General features: G+C 43.5%; 1 protein-coding gene across 1 annotated transcript; it reads left to right on the top strand.

The window, feature by feature from the left end:
* The first annotated feature begins 4186 nt into the window (after positions 1 to 4186).
* LOC139407576 (zinc finger protein ZFP2-like) lies at positions 4187 to 12775 on the top strand. The gene is made up of 2 exons (XM_071151401.1): positions 4187 to 4420; positions 10812 to 12775. The coding sequence occupies exons 1-2, from the start codon at positions 4231 to 4233 to the stop codon at positions 12437 to 12439; spliced, it is 1818 nt and encodes a 605-aa protein (XP_071007502.1). The 5' UTR covers positions 4187 to 4230; the 3' UTR covers positions 12440 to 12775.
* The last annotated feature ends 184 nt before the right edge of the window (positions 12776 to 12959 follow it).

The following is a 12959-nucleotide window of genomic DNA, read 5'->3' as shown; positions in this document are numbered from 1 at the left end:
CTTCTATGTTTCAGTATTCTTGGTATATACTACTGGTTATGATTACAGACAGAGCCCAGTGAATGGGATGGTGCAATATTAAATTAGAAACATTTTTGATAAAGTGCATGCACGGGGATGTCCACGTCTCACAGATATATGCCCATGCTGTAGAGAGATACACCTAGTGGACTGAAACTTTACTGTTGTAGGCATAACATAGTGCTATCTAGACTTGCGCTGGCAAAGAAATCCATTACATTAGCTACCTAAATGTGAAGTAAACTCAACCGAGGAGTAATAGAGAATGGAGAATTTCAACTTGAAAACATGCAGGATACCTCTTTCTGGTTTCCCTGACTTTTTTTTATAATGTGTTATGCTTGTTCGCATTGCACTCCTCACAGGCTGTTTGTACACATTTTTGGTTGGTGAGATGAAACTGCCAAGTCTCTGAAGGGTTTTATTGTACGTCAGAATTGCAACAAGATTTGTTCAAGCCTAAAATGTTAGACCATAATCGTAACATGGTGTTTGTATGTTCACAGATGAAATTTCCCATTTACATTTCATGTTTCACACATGGGTTTTCTTACAATCCTAACAATTTATGTATGGATTTTCTTACGAACCTAGCAATATGTATGTTCAAACTTTTGGCAGCTATCTGGCTCCATAGAAAACACCCTGGGAAGCATTTGAGTCAACGTGGGCCAGCATCCCTGTTGAATGCTTTCAACAACTTGTAGAGTCCATGCCCCAATCTATTGAGGCTCTTTTAAGGCAGAAGGGGGTACAGCTCAACATTAGGAAGGTGTTCCGAATGTTTTGTACACTCAGTGTATATCCCAGATACATATTTTTGGAGTTTGACTTTTCTAGTTCTTATGGTTCTATATAAGAGGCTTATATCCCACATTACACCCCACTCTTATCTAGCAACTGTATTACGCATGTCAGAGGGGTGTGTCAGGTCTGTCCCTATTCACTATATAGTGCACTACTTAGGGACTAGCATGCCATTTCGGACACAGCCTCAGTCTGACCCAGATTCGAGAAGTATAAGCACTCAGCATAATGTATTAGTTATTTCTAGGAAAGAATGCTAGTTAATATTCGCCCACGGATTTGAAGGAGAATTTACAGCCCCTCTTAAAACTGATGTTATAATTAAGATCACTTTATTTGTCAAATGCACACACGGTCTAACCAAAAACTTCCACTTTAATCCCAACTTTTCGAAAGAACCACATACAGTCGTGGCCAAAAGTTTTGAGAATGACACAAATATAAATTTTCACAATGTCTGCTGCCTCAGTTTGTATGATGGCAATTAGCATATACTCCAGAATGTTATGAAGAGTGATCAGATGAATTGCAAAGTCCCTCTTGCCATGCAAATGAACTGAATCCCCCCCCAAAACATTTACTGCATTTCAGCCCTGCCACAAAAGGACCAGCTGACATCATGTCAGTGATTCTCTCATTAACACAGGTGTGAGTGTTGACGAGGACAAGGCTGGAGGACAAGGCTGGAGATCACTCAGTCATGCTGATTGAGTTCGAATAACAAACTGGAAGCTTTGTTTGGTGCTTGGAATCATTGTTCTTCCTCTGTCAACCATGGTTACCTGCAAGGAAAAACGTGCAGTCATCATTGCGTCACACAAAAAGGGCTTCACAGGCAAGGATATTGCTGCCAGTAAGATTGCACCTAAATCAACCATTTATTGGACCATCAAGAACTTCAAGGAGAGAGGTTCAATTGTTGTGAAGAAGGCTTCAGGGCGCCCAAGAAAGTCCAGTAAGCAGCAGGACCGTGTCCTAAAGTTGATTCAGCTGCGGGATCGGGGTAAATTTCTCTGATGAATCCCCTTTCCAATTGTTTGAGGCATCCGGAAAAGCTTGTCTGGAGAAGACAAGGTGAGCGCTACCATCAGTCCTGTGTCATGCCAACAGTAAAGCATCCTGTGACCATTCATGTGTGGGGTTGCTTCTCAGCCAAGAGAGTGGGCTCACTCACAATTTTGCCTAAGAACACAGCCATGAATAAAGAATGGTACCAACACATCCTCCAAGAGCAACTTCTCCCAACCACCCAGGAACAGTTTGGTGACGAACAATGCTTTTTCCAGCATGATGAAGCACCTTGCCATAAGTTGGCTCGGGGAACAAAACATCAATATTTTAGGTCCATGGCCAGGTTACTCCCCAGACCTTAATCCCATTGAGAACTTGTGGTCAATCCTCAAGAGGTGGGTGGACAAACAAAAACCCATCAATTCTGACAAACTCCAAGCATTGATTATACAAGAATGGGCTGCCATCAGTCAGGATGTGGCCCAGAAGTTAATAGACAGCATACCAGGGTGGATTGCAGAGGTCTTGAAAAAGAAGGGTCAACACTGCAAATATTGACTCTTTGCAACAACTTCATGTAATTGTCAATAAGTCTTTGACACTTGTGAAATGCTTGTAATTATACTTCAGTATTCCATAGTAACATTTACCAAAAATACATAAAGACACTGAAGCAGCAAACTTTGTGGAAATTAATATGTGTCATTCTCAAAATGTTTGGCCACGACTGTACATATACAAATTGGAGAGGTTGGCGCACGGGGCTGCCACACTGGGCTCCCTGTGGACCAGTTGTCGTTCCTTGCTCAAGGGCACAACGGCAGGCAATGGCATCTACTATGATTTGATACCAGCAACCCTCCGTTTGCCAGCTCTCCACCAGATTTTTCCCACCAGACCCAGAATTGTGGAATTGTTAAGATATTACTGCCCTATCAGAACTAGAAGCACAAGCGTTTTGCTACACTCACATTAACATCTGCTAACCATGTGTGTGACCAATACAATTTGATTTGAACTGGCAACCCACCAGCTGCTGGCTAACTTCTAACAATTAGGATATTGCCTTCCTTTTTTTCACCTGGCCTGAGGCTTGAACCAGAGGTACCACAGAACAATGAAACAGATATTTCACCAGATGTATAAATGTGAAAATCTGCTTGGTGTTTCCCCTCACTACCAAATATAGTAGTGAGAGGAAGCCCAGTGGCTGGCAGTGGGAAAACATGGAGGGAGATGGTTTTTAACTTCTGGAAATTTTCTCAGCAATTAAACATTTGATCTCAGTACAGTTTTCTGTTCCCAAAACTACAATCGGTTATTAACAGAGTAAACTACTTTTTTGTAGACTTTAACCTTTGCCACAGTTGTAAAAAAATGTGGCGTTGTTTAGAAGGGATGGAAAGGCGAATTGCGTTATTGCACACGTGAACTTCAAAGAGTAAGCATAAATATGCAGATGTATGCTAGAACGGGCTAATTGGATCTCGCTAGCTCGTGCATGGCTCTGCCCACCTCCTTGCTTGTTCTGCCCACTGAGTAATTTGTTCCCATTGGAAACGACAGGCTGTGGTCTATATTGGCTTGGTTATACAAATATTTGGAGGCACTAACCGGTAACCAGTTCAGGCTACCGCACGTCTACTGAATCTTCCTTCATACGTTGGTACATTATATAGGGACCGAGCGCTAGAAACCTCAAGGCACCCACAACTGGCTCATGTGAAATACAATGCCGACGTCAATAATCATCGCTAGCGATACGGCTTTCGTAACACATGGCCTTTATCGCTCATCAACGAAAAAGATAAAACAATATATTAACTTAATGCATCTGTTTTGAGTGTCATGATCAAGGGCTACTAAAGGCTAGCCTTACTATAGAGTACTACTACAAAATGATACATCCACATTTACACATATTTTGCTATGACCAACCTACATTGAATAAAGCTATCACCACTAAAGTCAAAATCAATATTATTATTTTCTTTTTAGACATTCATAACATAACACATGAATGTGGGCGTCTTCTTCGACGAGGTACATTGATGGCGATTGATATCCAATATTTGTTGCATTACCGCCACCAACCAAACTGAAGTATAAATGCATTATACTTTGTACTCATCTGTTCCTACACCAGGCCAACAGACAGGTGGCGCTGCTCAATGACGTGCACAATACGCACAAGAAGGCGTTGCTGTTTAATTTCATGCTCTCGGATTGGTCATCGTTTGTGTCCAGAGAACGCAACCGGGGTCCGCGTTGTGTACACGTCCTCTCTGAAGTGATTCCTCGTGCTCTTGCCGCCTCCCGCGTGGCCTGAAATAAATAAACTTCTAGCTAGTTTACCAATCATTCCATAATTTAGCTAGGATTCTCGGAAAAATGTCTAACATAGAGTTGTTGGGATTGATTTTCAACCAGGGATTTAGAGCGGTTCCTGAGTTGTTTAGAGCCGTTGAGAAAACTATAACAAAGTACCAGGGAAAACATTCCCTATCGAAAGAGGAGAACGCCCGTCTACAGAAACTGCTTGATATCCTCCTGAAACCGGAGATAAAGTTACATAGAACAGGTTTGTTACGCGTTGCATCGCAACGTTTTTTTCTAAACATTTAATTTGGCAATGTTGTTGGTGTGGTCAACCTGGTGAAAGTTGATTGCATTTGTTTTGGAACCGGGCTGGCTCCCGGGCATGACCTACATGAAGCTAGCCGCATTCAAAATAAAACGTCCCTCATTGAAAGTATTATTTTTTTTACTAGGCAAATCAAACAGTGAAATCATGGACTATAAGGCTAAACAAGGTTGGAATGTAACGAATTCAACTAAATACAATAATCAGTTAATAGAAAATAAATCAAATCAGTTAATTGCACTGTGGATGTATTAGACTAACATTTTATTGGGAGCATACTTATATCACAATACAGCCTTACCTATGGATTGTGGATCCATAAAATGGGTACCATACTACTCAGCGACACCTACAGAACATAACTGTTTAGCGTTTAAACAAATAAACAAAAAAATATCCTCGCTGTCGTCTGCGGTTTATTTTCAGCAAACTTCACGTGTAAATATTTGTATGAACATTAGATTAAACAACAGACAAATTGAACAAGTTCCACAGACATGTGACTAACAGAAATGGAATAATGTGTCTGAACAAAGGGGGAGGGGGGGGTCAAAATCAAAAGTAACAGTCAGTATCTGGTGTGGCCAGCAGCCGCATAAAGTACTGCAGTGCATCTCCTCCTCATGGACTGCACCCCACTCTTCCACCAAGGCACCTGCAAGTTCCCGGACATTTCTGGGGGGGTGGCCCTAGCCCTCACCCTCTGATCCAACAGGTCCCAGACGTGCTCAATGGGATTGAGATCCGGGCTCTTCGCTGGCCAATGCAGAACACTGACATTCCTGTCATGCAGGAAATCACGCACAGAACGAGCAGCATGGCTGGTGACATTGTCATGTGGAGGGTCATGTCAGGATGAGCCTGCAGGAAGGGTACCACATGAGGGAGGAGGATGTCTTCCCTGTAACGCACAGCGTTGAGATTGCAGGCAATGACAAGCTCAGTCCAATGATGCTGTGACACACCGCCTCAGACTATGACGGACCCTCCACCTCCAAATCGATCCCCCTCCAGAGTATAGGCCTCGGTGTAACACTCATTCCTTCGACGATAAACGCAAATCTGACCATCACACCTGGTGAGACAAAACCGCGACTCATCAGTGAAGAGCATTTTTTGCCAGTCCTGTCTGGTCCAGCAACGGTGGGTTTGTGGCCATAGGCGAAGTTGTTGCCGGTGATGTCTGGTGAGGACCTGCCTTACAACAGGCCTACAAGCCCTCAGTCCAGCCTCTCTCCGCCTATTGCGGACAGTCTAAGCACTGATGGAGGGATTGTGCATTCCTGGTGTAACTCGGGCAGTTGTTGTTGCCACCGGGCACACCTGTCCCACAGGTGTGTTGTTCGGATGTACCGATCCTGTGCAGGTGTTACGTGGTCTGCCCCTGCGAGGACGATCAGCTGTCCGTCCTGTCTCCCTGTAGCGCTGTCTTAGGCGTCTCACAATATAAACATTGCAATTTATTGCCCTGGGCACATCTGCAGTCCTCATGCCATCTTGCAGCATGCCTAAGGCACATTCACGCAGATGAGCAGGGACCCTGGGCATCTTTCTTTTGGTGTTTTTCAGAGTCAGTAGAAAGGCCTCTTTAGTGTTCTCTTAAGTTTTCATAACTGTGACCTTAATTGCCTACTGTCTGTAAGCTGTTAGTGTCTTACCGACCGTTCCACAGGTGCATGTTCATTAATTGTTTATGGTTCATTGAACAAGCATGGGAAACAGTGTTTAAACCCTTTACAATGAACATCTGTGAAGTTATTTGGATTTTTCCGAATTATCTTTGAGACGGTTCCTTTTTTGCTGAGTTTATCAGCATCATAGCTCATATTGCAGGACTTTGAAACCACTGAAATTAGCCACATTTAAGCTTACCTGTCAATCTACTATGAGTATTAGACATTCACATTGCACTGTACAGCCTTATGTATAGATGAATTGATTCACAATATTCCAAACATGTTCAGTATTATTTAGTCAATGACATGATTCCAATATTTCTATAAATGTATCACTTTCAATTAGTAACTTTTTATTTTGAAGGCGTACTGCAAATTCCACTATTTTGGCTTATCCTTATTGTGGCTAGCTTCACATAGGTCAGGGCGTGAGCCAGGTGCCCTGTTCAAAGCAAAGGGCCAGGGTCTTGGTCTAGGGGCGGCATGGTAGCCTAGTGGTTAGAGCATTGGACTAGTAACCAGAAGGTTGCAAGTTCAAACCCCTGAGCTGACAAGGTACAAATGTCCTTCTGTCCCTGAACATGCAGTTCTTTTCTAGGCCGTCACTGTTCCTAGGCCGTCTTTGAAAATAAGAATTTGTTCTTAACTGACTTGCCTAGTTAAATAAAGGTAAATAAAATAATCACGGTTTCAACTGCTCATACAGATATACTTCGGTACTGCAGCTTAACTGACCCCGTCATAGAAAGACAATTTCCATAGACTGCCATATAGAGAAGTCAAATTTGAAAGACAGTCATCATCATTGTACACTAATCATCGTCGCTCAAGCTGGGGGTTTTTTAAACTCTGATATGAAAATTTTATATTCATCCAAAGTCTACCATGTTTTTGGATGATATGATGATATTGTTGCTGCTCCCTGTGCACACTAACGCTCAGTTTGCATATAATGTTGGTCCATATAAACCATAGAGAATGAGAGAAGACTCTTCTGGCCAAATGGCTATATTAGTATGGGCAGCGCCATTGTAGGCTTCCACCATTTTAATGTCATCAACTGGGTAGGACTTCCAACTTCATTGGCTGATCCCTCCTTGTGACCCTGTTGGAGGGATCAGCCAATTATGAAGAAAATAGTCTCAATGGCGCTACCCTTGCTGTCACAGATGCTATAATGGCACAGGTACAAAGATGAGTCCTCTAGCTCTATGGTATAAACCGAACGCAATAGAAGTCCATGAATAGGCTATGCGAACGTGAGTAGATTACCTTGAATAGGGAGACCCGCCAGGTGCCCAAATTGAAGAGCTATGTTGCGCAGTTGAGTCGATTGGAGACAAATGGATTCAGTTCAGTCCTTGAAAAATAGGGGTTGGGTTGTAGAGAATTGAAAGACCATGAATGTAATGAGAAATCTTAGGTGCAGTATAGCCCCTCCCCCTTAAACGATTGTCAGCCATCTTGTTCTCATACCTCAGTATATACAGTACCTGTTCTCATTATACCTTAGAGGTTAAGGCCACGGCGAAGTCGGCTCAAAACAAATGTTAAGCAGTTCAGAGTAATGAGTAAGATTGTTTTCATGTGCGAAAGTGATTACTTTGAATAAAAATGACTTGTATATATGTTGCACCATGCTGCCTTGTTGACAACATAACCAAGCAGCACAGGTTACTGTTCCACTTGAGAAGGCCACTCCTCTCTCTCCGCTTTTGCGTGTTCACATCATAGACCGGTGCTCTGCGGCTCAGCATAATCCAATCCACCCCATATCTATCTGCAGACTGCAGTTACTACAATGAACACCCGACAAGAAACGCCCATTAGCATTCCGTCATTACATGCTACGCCCCTTGCCATTTGAAGCTGCTTGTAAAAGTACTGTGGGTGACAACAATTATCCACGCTATGTGGAAAGTTTAGCTTCGGCTTCACACACAAAAACAGACATTAAAGTCTGGGCGCTATTTAAAGAGTTGTGTTTTGATGTGCGAGCAAGAAATAACCTGTAATATTGGTCACCATCTGGATGTCAGTGGCAATCTGCTAACGTTACTGCCTTCGGGAATGGCGACGAGCCTGTGCGAATGACCAGTGCACACCTGTGTTGTATCGAAGTGGCTGCCGACCTGAGGTGCTTCCCAATGGACAGCTGTATAAAATCAAACTTTGTCACATGCGCCGAAAACAACAAGTGTAGACTTAACCGTGAAATGCTTACTTACAAGCCCTTAACCAACAGTGCAGTTCAAGAAGAAAATATTTACCAAGTAGACTAAAAAAAGTCCTAATTAAAAGTAACACAATACGAATAACGTGGCTATATACAGGGGGCACCGGTACGGGGGTACAGGCTAGATGAGGTAATCTGTACATGTAGGTGGGGGCTAAGTGACTATGAATAGGTAACAAACAGCAAGTAGCAGCAGTGTACAAAAGTGGGGGGGTCAGTCAATGTAAATTGCCCGGTGGTGATTTTATGAAATGTTCAGCAGTCTTATTTATGGCTTGGGGGTAGAAGCTGTTAAGAAGCCTTTGTCCTAGACTTAGCACTCCAGTCCCACTTGCTGTGCAGAGAAAAGTCTATAACTTGGGTGACTGGAGTCTGACAATTTTCTGGGCTTTCCTCTGGACACCGCCTATTCTATAGGTCCTAGATGGCAGGAAGCTTGGCCCCAGTGATGTACTGGGCCATTCGCACTACCCTCTGTAGTGCCTTACGGGCAGATGCCTAGCAGGTGCCATACCAGGCGGTGATGCAACCGGTCAGGATGCTCTCGATGGTGCAGCTATAGAACCTTTTCAGGGTCTGGGGACCCATGCCAAATCTTTTCAGTCTCTTGAGGGGGGAATAGGTTTTGTCGTGCCCTCTTCACGGCGGTCTTGGTATGTTTGGACCATGATAGTTCGTTGGTGATATGGACACCAAGGAACTTGAAACTCCCGACCCGCTCCACAACAGCCCCGTCGATGTTAATGGGGGCCTGTTAGGCCCGCCTTTTTCTGTAGTCCACAATCAGCTCCTTAGTCTTGCTCACATTGAGGGAGAGGTTGTTGTCCTGGCACCACACTGACAGTTCGACTACCTCCCTATATGCCATCATCGTTGTCGGTGATCAGGCCTACCACTGTTGTGTCGTCAGCAAATGATGATGTTGGAGTCGTGTTTGGCCACAAAGTTGTGGGTGAACAGGGATTACAGGAGGGGCCCCAGTGTTAAGGATCAGTGTGGCAGACGTGTTGTTGCCTACCCTTACCACCTGGGGGGGGCGACCCGTCAGGAAGTCCAGGATCCAGTTGCAGAGGGAGGTGTTTAGTCCCAGAGTCCTTAGCTCAGTGATGAGCTTCGTGGGAACTATGGTGTTGAATGCTGAGCTGTAGTCAATGAACAGCATTCTCACATAGGTGTTCCATTTGTCCAGGTGAGAAAGGGCGGTGTGGATTGAGATTGCGTCATCTGTGGATATTTTGGGGCGGTATGCGAATTGGAGTGTGTCTGGGGTGTCCGGGAGGATGCCTTTGTGAGCCATGACCAGCCTTTTACAGCTCTTCATGGCTACCAACGTGACGTGAGTGCCACAGGGCAGTAATCATTTAGGCAGGTTACCGTCGCTTCCTTGGGCACAGGGACTATGGTAGTCTGCTTGAAACATATAGGTATTACAGACTCGGTCAGGGAGAGGTTGAAAATGTCAGTAAAGACACTTGACAGTTGGTACGCGCATGCTTTGAGCACACATCCTGATAATCCATCTGGCCCCGCGGCTTTGTGAATGTTGACCTGTTTAAAAGGTTTTGTTCACATCTGTTACCGAGAGCGTTATCACACAATCATCCAGAACAGCTGATGCTCTTGTGCATGCTACCGTGCTGCTTGCCTCGAAGCGAGCATAAAAGGCATTAAGCTCGTCTGGTAGGCTCGTGTCACTGGGCAGTTCGTGTCTGGGTTCCCCTTTTGTAGTCTATAATAGTTTCAAGCCCCGTCACATCCGACGAGCGTCGGAGCAAGATTCAATCTTAATCCTGTATTGACGCTTTGATTATTTGGTGTCACCTGTCACCGGCAGAAGTTACAAGTGGCCAAATGTTTTCTGCCATGATTGTGTTCAAGTGCTTTTGAAGTCGGGAACAATTTAACCAAAAAGATTTTACCTAGCTAGGTAACGTTGCTAATAATATAATTAGCTAAGTTGCTTAACATTGGCAATATGGTCAAACTAGCTACATTATCCACATTGATACGTTTGTAATTGTCAATGTCATCTTTTGGTTGAAAAGGTGTTAGGCCAGAGATCACGACTCTTAAGAACCTTTTCCCCCCCACACTTGTAATTACAACTTGAACGGTCGTTGAAGTGAAATTTCCCAATTGTAACTCCAAACTTCCAATAGCATGTCAACGCCCCATAGGTCTCTGTAAATCTTCTTGGAATAGCTAGTACAGTTCCATGAGCACACACAGAATCATATATATATTAAAGAAAACATGTCATATGTAAAAATGTCCACATAAAGCTCTACATGTGCATTCTAATGACATTGTTGTTCAACACTTATGGAACTAGGACTATTCCCAGGTTTACTGAGACCCCCGTCTCTCATGTCAATGTTGGAGTTCTAGCTAATTCATCCTTTCTCCTTCCCTTCAGACTTCCAACAGCTCAACGTCTCTGAAGAGGAGGTTCCCCCTGAGCAGCAGCACTGTGAGCAGGAGTGGAGCCCCAGTCTGGGACCGGAGGACACACAGATTAAAGAGGAACAGGAGAAACTCTGGACCAGCCAGGGGAAAGAGAAACAGGAGGAATGTCAAGAGCTGGAGTATAATACTAAAGACTCTGTGTTCACTCCTCCCTGTGTGAAAAGTGACTATGATCAGTACCCAACTCGGTCCTCACATCTTAACAAAACCCAAAGTAAGGAATGCAAAAATGGAGACTCGTCCACTGAACAGATAAAAACAGAGTCTCAAGAAGAGAACTCTTCAGAACCAGCCAGTGACTCTCAGGCCCTCTCTGTAGTAAATCCAGGCTGTTCTGCAGCTCAGGGTGATGACGATGAAAGTGTTCATAGGAAGGAGAGCGCAAAACCATTGTCTGCTTTAAAGACGCACATATCAAAGAGGCGGACAGAAAAAGGACAAAGCCCTGCTGGTCCTCGTTGCAAGGTGTGTGGAAGGCCTTGTCAGTCCTTTGGAGCTTTATTGATACATTTGAAAAGTCACAGAAAAGATAATGAACAAATTTGTGGTGTTTGTGGAAAAAGCTGTCAATCCCTAAAATGTGTGATGGATCACATATTACAAACTCACAGAACTAGGTTTTGTGATGTTTGTGGTAAAAGTTTTGATGCTACTAAGGATCTGGTAAAGCATATGAGGACCCACACAGGGGAAAAACCATATCCCTGTAATGACTGTGCTAAATATTTTTCCACTATTGCAAATCTGAATTTGCATATGAAGACGGTCCACACAGGGGAGAAATCACACTGCTGCCATGAATGTGGCAAATGTTATGCTCAGAGTGGAAATCTGAATGCGCATATGAGAATCCACACTGGAGAGAAACCATATCACTGTAATGATTGTGGCAAAACATTCCGCCTTGGCAATTCCCTTAAAATGCATATAAGGACTCATACAAGGGAGAAACCATATCGCTGCCAGGATTGTGGCAGTTCATTTGCTAGGATGGAGCACCTGAAAAATCATAGCAGGATTCACACAGGGGAGAAACCATATAGCTGTCCTGAATGTGGCAAATGCTTCCCTCAGAATGGTAATCTAAAATTGCACATGAGAATTCACACAGGGGAGAAATCACATCAGTGTCAAATTTGTAACAAATGTTTCACTTATAGCCATACTCTAACAATGCATATGAGAGTTCACACCAATGACAAACCGTTTCACTGCCAGGAGTGTGACTTATGTTTTAGTCAGAGTTCCAACTTGAATCGGCACATGAAGAGACACAGAGGGGAGAAATCACACCACTGTCACGTTTGTGGCAAATCTTTCTCCACAGGTTATCAGTTGAATGTGCATTTGAGAATTCACACAGGAGAAAAACCACATGTGTGTCCTACATGTCCAAAATGCTTCAGCGACAGAGGGGCATTAAATAGTCATCAGAAAATACACACTGAGAAGAAGCCATATTGCTATGATTGTCTTAAATGCTTCAGATCAAAGCAACGCCTGAGAGAACACAGAGAGAGAATGCACAAAAACATGACTGTGCCCTGTGTAGGGGAAGGTGATTCGACAGAAGATTGAGAGGCACATTCAGTTTTCTTGGGTGGACAAAAATGACTGAATTAACGCTTGGAACTATGAGAACGTTGCCAGGCTAACTGGCCTGCTACACCGGACAAGGAACATTTGCACAGCGTGATACATGCCTATTCATTTAAATGAAAATCAGGCGTAAGCGCGCTGGCTTTGCAAGAGGAGTCCTTGCTCATTTGACACAAAGGACATTTGAACTGCAGAATTGTATCGGTAATTAACTTAGTGTGTTGTTGATGAGCTTTGTCTAGTAAGCATAAAGTTATGTCCGGCTTCAATCCGATCTAAAGTACATTTCAGATTAAATTGATGTATGTAAAATAAAAATAAATAAAATTAAGCACAGTGCATTGATCTGTGTCTGGGGAATTTTAGTCTAAGTGGCTTGTCTCCTTTTCTGGCAAACCCTTCTGCAGGCTTCCAAATGAGTGAATATGGAGAGGAAGTCTCTAATCGCATCTTCTTACTGAATAAGCCAAATATGTTATATTATATTGACAAGATAGTC

The sequence above is a fragment of the Oncorhynchus clarkii genome, chromosome 4 (assembly GCF_045791955.1).
Source record: "Oncorhynchus clarkii lewisi isolate Uvic-CL-2024 chromosome 4, UVic_Ocla_1.0, whole genome shotgun sequence".
Classification (NCBI taxonomy): domain Eukaryota; kingdom Metazoa; phylum Chordata; class Actinopteri; order Salmoniformes; family Salmonidae; genus Oncorhynchus; species Oncorhynchus clarkii.
The sequence above is the reverse complement of the archived record's forward strand: the minus strand, read 5'-3'. Positions and strand labels throughout refer to the sequence as shown.

Bases quoted from the DNA above. Each gene is read 5' to 3' on its own strand.
- LOC139407576 (XM_071151401.1), top strand. From the start codon at position 4,231: ATGTCTAACATAGAGTTGTTGGGATTGATTTTCAACCAGGGATTTAGA. The intron at 4,421-10,811 runs GTTTGTTACGCG...CCTTCCCTTCAG, and splicing joins GATAAAGTTACATAGAACAG to ACTTCCAACAGCTCAACGTC.